General features: G+C 32.5%; 2 protein-coding genes and 1 long non-coding RNA gene across 3 annotated transcripts; 2 read left to right on the plus strand and 1 right to left on the minus strand.

Moving 5' to 3' along the window:
• The first annotated feature begins 3463 nt into the window (after positions 1 to 3463).
• Positions 3464 to 7556, plus strand: LOC103865842 (squalene monooxygenase 1,1). The gene is made up of 8 exons (XM_009143696.3): positions 3464 to 3724; positions 4018 to 4129; positions 4211 to 4388; positions 5559 to 5727; positions 5844 to 6062; positions 6396 to 6674; positions 6845 to 7123; positions 7239 to 7556. The coding sequence occupies exons 1-8, from the start codon at positions 3521 to 3523 to the stop codon at positions 7350 to 7352; spliced, it is 1554 nt and encodes a 517-aa protein (XP_009141944.1). The 5' UTR covers positions 3464 to 3520; the 3' UTR covers positions 7353 to 7556.
• LOC117127656 lies at positions 7223 to 10959 on the minus strand. Its single transcript, XR_004450676.1, has 2 exons — positions 9531 to 10959; positions 7223 to 8738 (listed from the first exon to the last, which is right to left on the minus strand). It is a non-coding gene; the product is annotated as an uncharacterized LOC117127656 (long non-coding RNA).
• A 256-nt stretch (positions 10960 to 11215) lies between these two features.
• Positions 11216 to 14565, plus strand: LOC103865831 (RNA polymerase sigma factor sigE, chloroplastic/mitochondrial). The gene is made up of 6 exons (XM_009143687.3): positions 11216 to 11371; positions 11844 to 12547; positions 12849 to 12995; positions 13068 to 13304; positions 13377 to 13640; positions 14128 to 14565. The coding sequence occupies exons 2-6, from the start codon at positions 11888 to 11890 to the stop codon at positions 14323 to 14325; spliced, it is 1506 nt and encodes a 501-aa protein (XP_009141935.1). The 5' UTR covers positions 11216 to 11371; positions 11844 to 11887; the 3' UTR covers positions 14326 to 14565.
• The last annotated feature ends 24 nt before the right edge of the window (positions 14566 to 14589 follow it).

Below are 14589 nucleotides of genomic sequence, written 5' to 3' on the forward strand. Positions count from 1 at the left end.
TGAGTCCAACAACAATGAAATTTCCCACCGAAACTTACATATATGCTTCCTCTATTTTGTTGGTTTTTATTTGAAGTCAGTAACATGCATGCATGCATATTCAGCTAAAAATAGTTGCATGCATGCAATTTATAAGGGGATGGATCAGGATTGTGTAACACACGGCACAAAAACAAACCAGTGAGCTGCATATATTTATTATGGTTCAGGAAACGTTGTCCGATAAAGGTTTTTCTTGATTCACGTGAAAATACATTTAAGCTCTTCTGTGTGTGTATTTTGTCGCTTCGAGCTCTTTTGCAGCTTAAGACTTTAAAAATCATATCACTCATACAAATTCATCTTCTCTACATTATTAGTTCTTTCTTCATCTTTTGCTTCCTATGATTCTTGAATTAATTGCTTTGTTTTTCTTTCTCTTATGTTTTCTGTCCAAGGTGAAGAACGAAAGTTATCTTTATCCTGAACTAAATGGGCCAATGGGCCTACCAAGTGTTCGTATTATGGCTTTCGGTATAAAATAACACACTTTGTTAGCTTCTTCAAGCCTTAATTAATCTGAAACAATCAAATTTGTCTAATGCTCATAGCAATCCCCAAGTTGATGGTTCATGGGCCTTCATGCCTTGAAACAGTACTATTTTGTTTAAGAGTTCTTCTGAGATATTTTCTTTTGGCAACTTTTGATGTTGTTTTCATCATAAATCCTATCAGTCACATTCTGTTTAAGAGTATTTTCTTTTGATATTTTAATGTTGTTTTTTATAGATCCTAATCGGCTATCCAATCAGCTATGGGGAATACACATTTAGTATTACAGAATTAATTAACCTGAGTTTGATATCTTCCACTAATGTAAGTAAGTGAACCAATTGTCTGTTACGTCTCAAATTAATTGGATAAAGCTTAAGTCCAAACTAAGCAAAAAATAATAATTTAGTTTTCAGCAAGAATTAAACTCATGACCAACGTGAATACTCACCAAACTCTAAAAAAATTACCAATAGTCTACTCTCAGTTTTGATGTTGTTTTCAAACAAAGCAAAAGCATAAGTGCAACAGAAGTACTTTTAAAATTTCAACAGAAATACGTATCCTACAAAAACCATTTAGAAATTTTAGAGGTAGTGTGGGCGATGAAACAACTTACGACTTTAGCACCATTTAAAAGTCATGAAAATAACAGATGAGTGTTAATCCATAATAATTATTAGGAGGCGACTGATGAGATCAATTTCATTAATACAATGTATTTACATATTTTTAAAAAGAGATTAAATATCGAGAAGAATCTTCTAGATGAGTGTATTTCTCATCTCAATAATTGTAATAAAAGTTTTGTGGTGAGATGTATATTGACGTGTTAAGGGAGGGAAGCAGCCAAAAACAAACTTGATCTCCTCCCTAGAAATTTAGGGCAAAACAAATTCGATGGACCACGGAAACGATGAGTGCATAGTTCTTTGGCCTTTAACACACGTCCTCGACCTTACGCAAGTAAAACCAGTTCCCACCTTTATCGTTTCGGCTTCGTACGTGGATGACGTGAGGTTCGTATTTTCTTATAAGATTTATGATATTTGACATATGAGAAATTTAAGATGAATAATTTATTTAAAGAAAATAATACATGTGGCTCTGTACAAGTTGGAACAAAACACACCGAAAATGACATGCATACCAATGGGGCTGGGATTTATCATCCGGGATCCAAACCCCGGGATCCGCTTCGGATCTGAAAATAAAATATTTGGTATGTCTAGATTCTGATCTGGATAGTAAAATTTTAGATCCGTTAGAACTGTATCTGTATTTTTAAAATATATTAAATTTTAGTTTTATTAAAAATTATATTTGATTTATTAATATTAATATTTATATGAAAAACTGTTTTCTAATATTATATTTTAATTTTTATACTATATATATATATTTATAAGTCTTGTATTTGTTCAAACTATAAGTCTTGTATAAATATTTAGTTTATGTATTATTTTAGAATTTTAATATTTCAAAAATAATTTTTTATTTTTTATTATTTTTTTCGGAGTCAGATACTAACGCATAGTATAAAATTTAGACGGATATCCAAAATCTGAATATCCAAAATTCACGGATTCGGACATCTGAACAAATGTCCGAATCCGTCTCTTCCCTACGTAAATCAACAACTAAAGATTATCCCAAATAAAACGGATTGACCGTTAGACAAGTTAAATCCATATACTTTAAAGAGTAAGAATTATGAGCTATTTCTTTGTTGTATGTTGATTCTCGTAACCTAGGGCTACTGTTTCTGCCGGTAAATCCAGAGGTGAAGCTAGTTGAGAAGAAGTGGAGTTCAGCTGACTCCACTAGATTTCATTAAGTATTTTTTAGTTAGTAAAGAAATGTGAAAGTTATGTTGGTTCTGCTGGTAAATGACCCCATGAAAGTTTGATTCTTCTTTTTCATGTTTTGAAAGAAAAAACGATTTCTGTGACAAAAAAAAGAAAGAAAAAACGATTGAATATGTCGATCATTATAATGAGTGTATTCATTCTTGTTATGTTGATTTTGATATCTTCTTATTGCATGATGTATCTTTCTGACTAGATTTCTTATTTCATGTTTTCTGTTACTAATTTTTATATTTATAATAATATATTGTATATTTTTCTGTACCCTGAATCCTTTTTATTCTTATAAATTTTATATATATTTTTCAGTTTTCAAAATATAATTCATTTACTTACTTTTTCTTTCCTTCGTCAATTACTTTTCTCTAAATAATATGTTAAATAAGTAATGATGTCATGCAAATTAATGAAATAAAAAATTATCATACAACATGAAATTTGTATGAATACTAGCTATCTTATATGAAAGCATTTAAAATTTATTATTTGAATTTTATGGTGTATACATAATTATTTTATATATAATTTATATTTTAATATATATATATATATATATTATTTAATTTATGACCCCAGTAAAATATGTTTCTAACTCCGTCACTAGGTACACCGGATCTATAACATCACCGACCCCTATTTTAGGGTTGATTAATGAAATTATTATTAAAAAAAAAAGAATTATGAGCTATATCAATTTTAATTAATTATGATATTTTGTTATATTATATGATATCGGAGGTGACACATATGATTAATCAATAAAAATGGAATTATTTACTTATAAGAACGTTACTCTGATTATCGACAACGCTAATTATTGACACCAACTAACTTTTTGCTAATTAATTCATCACTAAAGAGTTCCAAAAATGTTAATAATTTGAGTTGGGCATTTAACACCATCATTTATTAGGGTGGCCAATATGTATGGTGTTTGTATCTGTAAAACAGTATCGTTTGACAATGAATCGTATGGACAACAGAAAACAACAACTTACTGCTTTTTTAACTATGTTAAATTAACATGTGGTGCTGCCACGTCCGTCAGGACTATAAAACTGTTACTCCATTTATCTCAGCTCTCTCATCTCATAAATCATATCGAGGAGTAATTAACAGATATGGATCTAGCTTTTCCGCACGTTTGTTTGTGGACGCTACTCGCCTTTGTGCTGACTTGGACAGTGTTCTACGTCAACAACAGGAGGAAGAAGGTGGCGAAGTTACCCGATGCGGCGACAGAGGTGAGAAGAGACGGTGATGCTGACGTCATCATCGTCGGAGCTGGTGTTGGAGGTTCAGCTCTCGCCTACGCTCTTGCAAAGGTACGTAAAATAGCGTCGCAGTTTTGTCTCCAAGAATTATATCAGCATCTCACTTTTTAGCCAAGTATATTCTTATTACAACTTGTGCATAAATGATAATATACACTATATCTAGCTAATTCAACTCCATATACTTGATATTTTCTCATGTAAATCAAAAATGGTTGAATAGAATTGTTTCTTGGAATAATTTTTCTATCGATCAAAACTTGGTTTAACTATATAGGCTACCTAATTCAATTACAATATTTTGGGTTGGAATAAACATTCCAATATGTTCAACTTGTCTGAAGGATGGGCGTCGAGTACATGTGATAGAGAGGGACATGAGGGAACCAGTGAGAATGATGGGTGAATTTATGCAACCCGGTGGACGACTACTGCTTTCTAAGCTTGGTCTTGAAGGTTTGTCTCCGCTTCAGTACTTTCATCTAAGACATAGTGTTTTAGTTTCATTACTGAAAATTCACGTGTTTCTATATCTAGATTGTTTGGAGGGAATAGATGAACAGATAGCCACAGGCTTAGCAGTTTATAAGGACGGACAAAAAGCACTCGTGTCTTTTCCAGAGGACAACGACTTTCCTTATGAACCTACTGGTCGAGCTTTTTATAATGGCCGTTTTGTCCAGAGACTGCGCCAAAAGGCTTCTTCGCTCCCCACGTATGTGTCTATATTCACTATCTTTTTACTACCACGTTAAGAAATCACATAGAAAATGCAAAGGAATTCAATCGAACGTATAACTCTATAAGAATCATGAACCAATTTTTGAAACGGTACTAATGTTTATTTTGAGATAGGAAATATCTTGAATTTTGATACTTTATAAGCAGTAGCTAAGATGACTAAAATAAGTATTGGTATGTATTGCGAACAAACGCAAATCAAACTAGAAGAAAGCAAATAGCAAAACGAATTGAGACAAATACACGTTTTAGGATTTGAATATTATTATGTGAATCAGTAGTTTTACAATCTTTAGACCCAAATTTATAACAGCTTCAAAATCTGATTTTTTTTTTATCTTTTAGGAATGTATATTTATCTAGAAATTTTTTTTTTTTTAATTTTATAGTATACCGTACCCAACGAATGTTGGGCTTTTACTGGTGTACATAGATTTAAGATACATCTAGATGCAACAGTATGTAAGTGATAATCTCACATATATAAAATCATTAATCAAAATAAGTCATCTATAAACCTTGACACAATATTTTATAGAAATTCAGTTCAAAAGAATTTTTTTCACGGAATTAAATTTCGAGAAACTTAAAGTCGTCTGCGAAATTGTTGAGACGCAGAACACCCCCACTAGTATAATATCTCAAAATATAATTATAGCATTTTAATGATATTTAATTATAATTAAATATTAAATATTAAAAGAAAAAGAAGACAATTATTCATGTGGTTTCTTATGAGTAATTTCTATTAAATCCAGACTTATAATGAGTTTCCAACTTAACACTAATTTGTGACAAGTGAATTGATTCTAATTATCTCAGTTTAGAATTCGGTTCGGAAAGACCATCGAACCATTCGGTTAAGATCGGTTTCGGATCAATCGGGCTTTTTTCGATGGGCTAGATTGATTTTAGTTTGTTTGGGCATGATGTATTTGGAATCTGATACCATGTTAAACCCAAACTTATCATGGATTTCTAACTTAAAATTAACTGTCTATAAGTGTAATGACTCTAATTTATTATTTATTATTCATGTCCTAGTGAAACTTCCAATATAAGAATTTTATATCTCACAATTTATGTTGGCTTGAAACTACTATTAAATCTGACAATACACAAATGACCAAACATTAACTGACAGTGTACAACTTGAAGAAGGGACTGTAAAATCTTTGATAGAAGAAAAAGGAGTGATCAAAGGAGTGACATACAAGAATAGTGCAGGCGAAGAAACGACTGCATTTGCACCTCTCACAGTGGTATGCGACGGTTGCTATTCAAACCTTCGTCGGTCTGTTAACGACAACAATGTGAGTATACCTCTAAACTGAATAGACTTCCATTATTTCCAATTAATGACAAATATATGATACTATTTATTTATTCTATTAGCTAACAAGCATCAATGTGCTATGATTTGATATAGGCGGAGGTTATATCGTACCAAGTTGGTTACGTCTCAAAGAATTGTCAGCTTGAAGATCCTGAAAAGTTAAAATTGATAATGTCTAAACCTTCCTTCACCATGTTGTATCAAATAAGCAGCACCGATGTTCGTTGTGTTATGGAGATTTTCCCCGGCAATATTCCTTCTATTTCAAATGGCGAAATGGCTGTTTATTTGAAAAATACTATGGCTCCTCAGGTACGTATTGGACGGTTTAATCTTTGATCGATAAAAAAAAAGTAAATATAGAAAATATCTATAGCTAAAATGGTTTACTAGTACATAGATAAGCCCTACATACTCATATTTTAACATTTGCAAAGACGGATTTTAAGAAAAAAATAGATTATTGAGTAAGGAATTTAATAAAAAAATAAAAAAATTGATGCATATGTTTATGTAAATTATCTCTTAATTATGAGTGATGAACTAATGTTTCATTTATTTATGCCTACGACTGGTTTTGTTTGCAAGCGGCTTATTGATCCATTAATACTATGCATCTAACTTTTCCTTACACTTGTTTTCCAGGTACCTCCAGAACTCCGCAAAATATTTTTGAAAGGAATTGATGAGGGAGCACAAATTAAAGCGATGCCAACAAAGAGAATGGAAGCTACTTTGAGCGAAAAGCAAGGAGTGATTGTGTTGGGAGATGCATTCAACATGCGCCACCCAGCGATTGCCTCTGGAATGATGGTTGTATTATCTGACATTCTCATTCTACGCCGCCTTCTCCAGCCATTGCGAAACCTCAGTGATGCAAATAAAATATCAGAAGTTATTAAGTCATTTTATGTCATCCGAAAGGTGAGATACTAATCTATGAGCCTAAAACCAAATACTAGTATTTAAAGATTACTATATAATTTAAAGGTAATTATATTATTTTTATAATTTTAAGGAGACTAGTTTCGCATCACTAATGATGCTTGCAACCTCAAAATGTTTAAAAAGAATGCATGATTTTGAATGTGAAGCCAATGTCAGCGACGGTGAACACGCTAGGAAATGCATTTTCTCAAGTGCTAATTGCATCTACGGACGAAGCAAAAGAAGCGATGCGACAAGGCTGTTTTGATTACCTCTCTAGTGGCGGCTTTCGCACGTCAGGAATGATGGCTCTGCTCGGTGGCATGAACCCTCGACCACTCTCTCTCATCTTTCATCTATGTGGTATTACTCTATCCTCCATTGGTCAACTGCTCTCTCCATTTCCATCTCCTCTTGGCATTTGGCATAGCCTCAGACTTTTTGGTGTAAGTCATTATCTCCCTCCCTATGTTATTAACATGTTTTTCTTTGTGTTAAATATTTTTTATATAATTTACAATTGAATTTTGACATTTTCTTGTTGCTTATGTGTATCCCTAGTTGTCTATGAAAATGTTGGTTCCTCATCTTAAGGCTGAAGGGGTTAGCCAAATGCTGTCTCCAGCATACGCAGCCGCGTATCGCAAAAGCTATATGACCGCAACCGCTCTCTAAGCATCGATGATAAGAACCGCGAATGATACTATGACATATTTGGAGCGCTAGTATTTTGTGGTTTTGCATCCGTTAAAAATTTAAAATGTGTTGCTGTGTGTTTACTATTATTAGTGTATTAACTGGAAAATACCCGTGGGTATATTCTAAATGTATAAAATATTGTGATAAATAAAACGACTCTCCGTTTGGTTGGACGTGTGACTTTCATTTGCTTACATGAAGTTTTGTCTTCATGTACTGAAAATAGACTTAAGGTCCTATAATCATCTCCAACAAGATACCAAAACACCAAATTTGGTGTAATTTCATCTCCAACAAAACATCAAATTGATGTAATGTGAATAAAATTACACCAAATTTGGTGTAATACTATTCATCGCACCAAATCTTTAAAATACATATTTTAATATGTTTCATTTAAAAATATAATTTAATTACTATCAAATTTATAATTAAACATAAATATATTGTATTATTTTTTGTTTTAAATTTATTTTCACATTTGGTGTGATAATATTCATCACACAAAATTTCTAAAATACATTTTAATATGTTTTATTTAATAATATAGATCAATTACTATCAAATTTGTAATTAAACATAAATAATATTATATTATTTGTATTTTTAAGTTATTTTCATATAATTAGAATTTTTTTTTATTTATTTATTATTATATTCAAAATAAATTAGTAAATAACTATTATTATTTATCACTTACAAATAATAAAATATAAATTTAATCCAGATATAACAAAATTATTATTTATCAATTACAAATAATAGAAATATAAAAGTTTTAAAACTGAAAACATCAAATAATATATAATATTGCTTTTGGTATAAGATTTGGTGTTACTGTTGGAGATGACAAAAAAAAATTGACACCAAAACATCAAATTTGGTATAATTTCAACACCAAATTTGGTGTCATTGTTGGAGATGCCCTAAAAGGAGAGAATCTATGAAAATACTAACCAGTCAAATTTGCACAAAAAAAAACTAACCATTCAAAATTTGTCACATAATAGTGATAGATCAATTTTATCTTTAGCAATAATTGTAATATTTTGATGAAATTTTGAAATAACCAATTTGCATCTATTCTATTAAATTAGAATCTTATTATGAAATTAGCATTAATTTATTTAACGTGTTTATCACAATATATGTCATTGGATTTTGTACTTTTCCTAAAGGCTTTCACTAATCGTATAATTTTCTTTCACAAATTGGTAATATACAATATTATAAGACATTTATTAAAGCTGATTAAAAACCATAGAATTAACACACCATCACACATCTTTTTATACCATTATATACACCATTAACTATTCGTTAATTATAACTATATTAACATCACGACGTTAACATATACTACTGATGTAGCGGAAGCTTCTAGGGATAGAACTAGATCCGTTGATTCTAAGAATACCCGGAAACTAGGGTTTGTGAATACTCTTCACAGTGCTTAATCAAAAGCTCTTTAGGGTTGAGAATACTCTTCTCAGTGGTTTATAGAAACCTCTTTAGGAAAACTCCTTTTTTATTAATTAATCAAAATCTCAATACAAACTTAAGCCTAGACGGCTATATATAAGAAATCATAAAATCCTAAAACATTAAAGATAATTATCCAAATAATAAATAAAACACTAAATCATTAAGATATTTAGAATGATATTTATTCTAAATATCTATCTACATCATTCTCTCCGGGTTGGAAAAGATTCGTCCTCGAATCTTGATCGTACTTTTCGAATCCAAAACGTTTTCCAAGAAAAACTCTTCCTCGAATCTTTAATAGCATGTTTTGCACGATTTTTGCACTGATCTGTTTGTAACTTGAATCTTCACAAATCCGTTTTTGCACAAAATTTGCACCTGACAGATTATTAAGATTCTGCAGAAAATCTTCACCAATACGATTTTGCCCTAACTTTGCACGCGAAATTTCAATGGAACCCTCTTTGAAAATAAAGTCAATATGAAGGATATCGTCTTCATATATATCATAGATTGGATCACCATAGATCTCTCGATAGATCTCATGGTTCTCTTCTCTCACAACGAAAGGACTTTCGTCCAGGATAGAATAGATGCTTATACTCACCATGACATCCAGAATCGTTCTTCGATTGAAAAACCAAAGAGACGCAGCTCTGATACCACCTGATGTAGCGGAAGCTTCTAGGGATAGAACTAGATCCGTTGATTCTAAGAATACCCGGAAACTAGGGTTTGTGAATACTCTTCACAGTGCTTAATCAAAAGCTCTTTAGGGTTGAGAATACTCTTCTCAGTGGTTTATAGAAACCTCTTTAGGAAAACTCCTTTTTTATTAATTAATCAAAATCTCAATACAAACTTAAGCCTAGACGGCTATATATAAGAAATCATAAAACCCTAAAACATTAAAGATAATTATCCAAATAATAAATAAAACACTAAATCATTAAGATATTTAGAATGATATTTATTCTAAATATCTATCTACATCAACTACCCTATGTGTGTTCATATGCCACCATCAAACAATTCACTGAAACCATATTCAGTTGGATCTTGTGTTGGACCAAGTTCAAGCAAATCTTAGAGATTAGAGTAAAAAGCAAAAATAATAATAAAACAATAATGGTCGGTTATTAATAATGACATTTAATTTAGGATTGTGAGGCTTTGTTACATGTTAGGACATTATGAAATTTCAACAAAAACGACTTTAAGGGGTACAAAATTGATATTCACGAAACACTTGGGACTTTTAGGTCGTAGTGTTTAAGAATATAATATTTTAAATTGAGTTGAATTATAATTTGATAAAATAATATAACCGGTTTTTAAAAGGCTACGTTGATGCTTGTCAAGCCACTAGTTTAAATTGGGTCCCACTGTAGATGAGAAGACCATCCACGTGTATATTACCTGATCCATAACCACCAGCCTCGCCCTTGGGGAAATATCTTCTCCTCCACTATAAATACGCCACGTCATCTTCTCGCTATTTCCGCTTGTGCGCAATCTCGCAACCGTTCGTTTCTTATAAAACCTTTGTAGCCGTTGGATCTTCCTGAGTGCCAAACTTATACTTTATTTCCACTTTTTACTTTATTCTTCGAGTTTATTGCACATATAGCTTTTTATTGTCCCTTTATCGACAAAAGACTACAATTAATTTGGATGACAATAGCACAAGTTGATGGTTTTGACTGGACGGTAAATATGGAGTAAGCTTTTACTCAAAATTTAATTTTACACCATATTTAACTAAAATCCTACCAATCAAGATAAATATTATTTTAATTTTAAATCTAAATATTGTTTTTAAGCGTCTATCCATTGACAAAATAGAAAATATTCTAAATTCTACTTTTGAATTTGCAATAGAAATACAATTAACGATAGTTTTTTTCATATTTCAATTTTTTTTCTGTTTTTTTAATTTTTCATTTACTTTGTATTACTCTAAAGTTTATCAATCATAACCAATATGATATTTTAAGATCTAAACTTATATTTCTGCTTACGCTTATTATAATCAGAACAAAACCGCAAACTTTACAAAATTAACATACTTTGATTATATAGAAAACCATAAAATAAATTATGCCAAAAGAACTATTGACATATATGATAGAAATTCACTTGTATTTTGATTAGTAATAGACTATCACTAACAAAAGCGTTTCATATTAAAATTTTGTATATTATCGAATATTATCCAGCGTCGACAGTAATTAGTATGGCACTAAACCAAAAAGTATAGATAGACTATCCATCCACAGATTAAGACAAGAGGGGGTTTACATTTGATTAAATGAAAACTTTTGGGGTTAAAGAATAAGATTCGAAAAACATACGGCGGCAAATTGTCATTAAACTGTTGTGGACACACGTAGAAGGTTCAGAGACACATATTTTAATATTCGACTCCAAATTATAATTCTCTTTTCTATTTAAAAAAATCGATGAAGCAGAATCTCATCGGACGAAGAATCTCCGACACGGCGAAGGTACGCTTTCCGACAATCGAACATTAGTTTCTAAGTGAGCGAGATGCATTCGAAATGTTAAACCTTTCGTTCCCTTCTCTGTGTATAGTTCTTGATCAGTTACTTTCTCTCTTGTCTCTGTGTTGACTTTGTGTTCGATCATGCTCACTCACTAAAGTTTCCAACTTTGCATGTGGGTTCTCTCTGATTCGAACTAATTCGAATTGGGTTTCTCTCCATATCTCTTATGATGTTGCTGTTTGATTTTGTGATGTCGAATTGCCTTCTCTGTGTACAGTTGTTGATCAGTGGCTTCCTCTCTTGTCTCTGTGTTGTTTGTATCTGATGCTCACTAAAGTTTCCACCTTTGCATGTGGGTTCTATGTGATGCCTAGTAATTTGAATTGGGTTTATTGATTTAGATCAGTGATTGTTATGGACTTTGTGACCTTTTAAATGAATATGAGGATGAGACAAGTTTATTTTGCTGCAGCAAGATTTGACCACAAGTGAAGCTGCAAAGGATTTTAGATTGTGATGGGAGTTGTGTTTATTTCAAGCTCAGCTGCAAGATCTCCTCTCCGGTTAAACACCGATCTTTTAACACACCGGTCCACACTCAAAAAGCTGCCATCCATCGTTGCTTTCAAAGCAGATGAGTCCACCAACTCATCTTTGATCGTTCCTCGTGAGCAAGAGAAGCAAAAGGAGAAGAGAGTTGTAACTAGGAGAAAGCCCTGTAAAGACCAGAACTTGCCTCCTTTAGGGTTAGATTACAATGAAGCTGCTGCAAGACTAGAAAGCATTTACAAGCTTAGCCCTCCTGCAACATCCCTAGAGGAGGATGTTATTGATGCTTCTAAAGGGAAAGTTTCACGGAGGAGGAAGAGGAAAGAGAGTGGCGGCGGCGAAGAGAAGAAAGTAGTTGTGAGGAGTAATGTGAAGAAGGAAAAGAGACTGAATCTTGATAAACGGATTGCGTTGAAGAGAAACGTTCAAGAGAAACCAGTTATTATTGCCTCTGCTCAGAAGAAAGTAACAAGGAGGCAGCAAGAGGAGGAGAAGATCGAGAGGCTCGTGAGAGACTACTCGGCTTCTAATGATGTAGTCAGCTTGGACTGGAAGAAAATGAAGATACCTCCTGTTCTTTCTTCCACTGAACATACTTGGTTGTTTAAGTTGATGCAACCTATGAAGGTACTCTTCTTACTACATTTATATTAGATATTTTAGTTTTTTTGTGTCTAACTATAAAATTATTTTGATTTATAGAATTAGATATACAAAAAAAAATTAGACAAATTTATGGTTTTAGACTAATATTATTGTTTCATTAAACTGATTTTGACCAATTTAGATCGATTTTAACTGATTTAAAACGGTTTGAACAGATTTAAATCGCATAAATGTCAACCGATTTTTAGAACATTGTTAAATCGTAAGTATGGTTATCACAGATGCAATATAAGCTGACAATGTTTGGTGTTTAACGTTACAGGCTCTTCTTGAAGTGAAAGATGAACTGCAAAAGAGTCTGGGAAGAGAGGCTAGGGAAGCTGAAATAGCTAGAGAGATCAATATGAGCCTGGCTGAAGTGAAAATGAAAATCAAAGTTGGTAAAGCTGCAAGGAACAAACTTATTAAGGTGCGTCTCAAAAGATTTTAACTTTCTTACAAAAGCTGTTATGGACATAACTCTTGTTCTCTTACATTGCAGCACAATCTCCGCCTTGTCTTGTTTGTTATGAACAAATACTTTCAAGACTTCACTAACGGACCAAAGTTCCAAGACCTCTGTCAAGCCGGTATGAGAGGGCTTATCACAGCTATTGACCGGTTTGAACCAAAAAGAAAGTTCCGTCTTTCCACTTATGGTTTGTTTTGGATTAGACATGCCATCATACGGTCTATGACAACCTCAAACTTCACTCGTGTCCCATTTGGACTTGAATCGGTACGTTACACACTCTTTTAGGTAGTACTAGATTGTTTTTTTGCAGGGACCTTACATGTTGATTCCATTCAGGTTAGAGTGGAGATCTATAAAGCAAAGATGGAGCTATTGTTCGAGCTGGGAAGACTACCTACAGAGGAAGAGGTTGTTGAGAGACTAAAGATATCACCTGAGAGATACCGTGAAGTCTTGAGAGCTGCAAAACCGGTTTACTCACTGAACACAAAACATTCGGTTACTCAAGAAGAGTTCATCAATGGAATCACGGATGTTGATGGTGTAGGAGCTGATAACAGAAGACAACCTGCTCTTCTCAGGCTAGCTCTTGACGATGTGGTAAGTTTCAACCCTTCATCTCCTTAGACAATCATCAGGACGTAAATTAGTTTTGGCCTAATGTTTTTAAAACATGTTCGAAAGTTGAACCGGATAATTATTTGGGTCACGGTTCAATATGGCTCGACCCAGTTGAACCTGGTTCACAAATTTTATATATAAACTAATTTTAACATATAAATTTTAAAATAATGTTAGTCAATACGATATATAATTAGAATATGAATAAATATCAAATATAAAACATTATAAATATTGTTGACAAAAAAAAACATTATAAATATTAACTAGTGTCTTTGTTCTTTCTGTCATGAATTTTTGATAATTCTGATGGTTTTTATCCGGTTCAGTAATTTTAAGACCCTGATTGGTTCATGGTTGATTTTTTTTTTCTTTTCATGGTAGAACTTGATCCCATTGGGTCAGTCCGATTCTAAAAACACTGGTTTGGGTTAATAAGCATCATTGATCACGTTTTATTCTTCAGCTGGATTCATTGAAGCCTAAAGAGAGTCTGGTTATTCGACAAAGATACGGTCTTGATGGGAAAGGAGACAGGACACTAGGAGAGATAGCTGGAAATCTCAACATCTCCAGAGAAATGGTGAGGAAACATGAAGTCAAGGCCTTGATGAAGCTCAAGCATCAAGCTCGAGTTGATTACCTCCGTCAATACATCATCTGAAACCAAACCGAACTGAACCGGCTCACTCAACCATATGAGCGTGTACTTGGTATGGTTTCCTCTTCAAACCGTATTATAACGTTGGTATAGTTTGTGTATATGTTAATCAGAGTTACTTATAGCTGCGTAAATTTGATCCGTGAATAGTAATTGTTGTATTATATCATTGTACTAAACAGATACCAAAAAGTTATACATGTAAAGTCTGAGACTTGGTATACAATATTTTACAAAACCGAACCGGTATTATCTGTTGTTTCCTTT

This window comes from Brassica rapa, chromosome A09 (assembly GCF_000309985.2).
Source record: "Brassica rapa cultivar Chiifu-401-42 chromosome A09, CAAS_Brap_v3.01, whole genome shotgun sequence".
Lineage (NCBI taxonomy): Eukaryota > Viridiplantae > Streptophyta > Magnoliopsida > Brassicales > Brassicaceae > Brassica > Brassica rapa.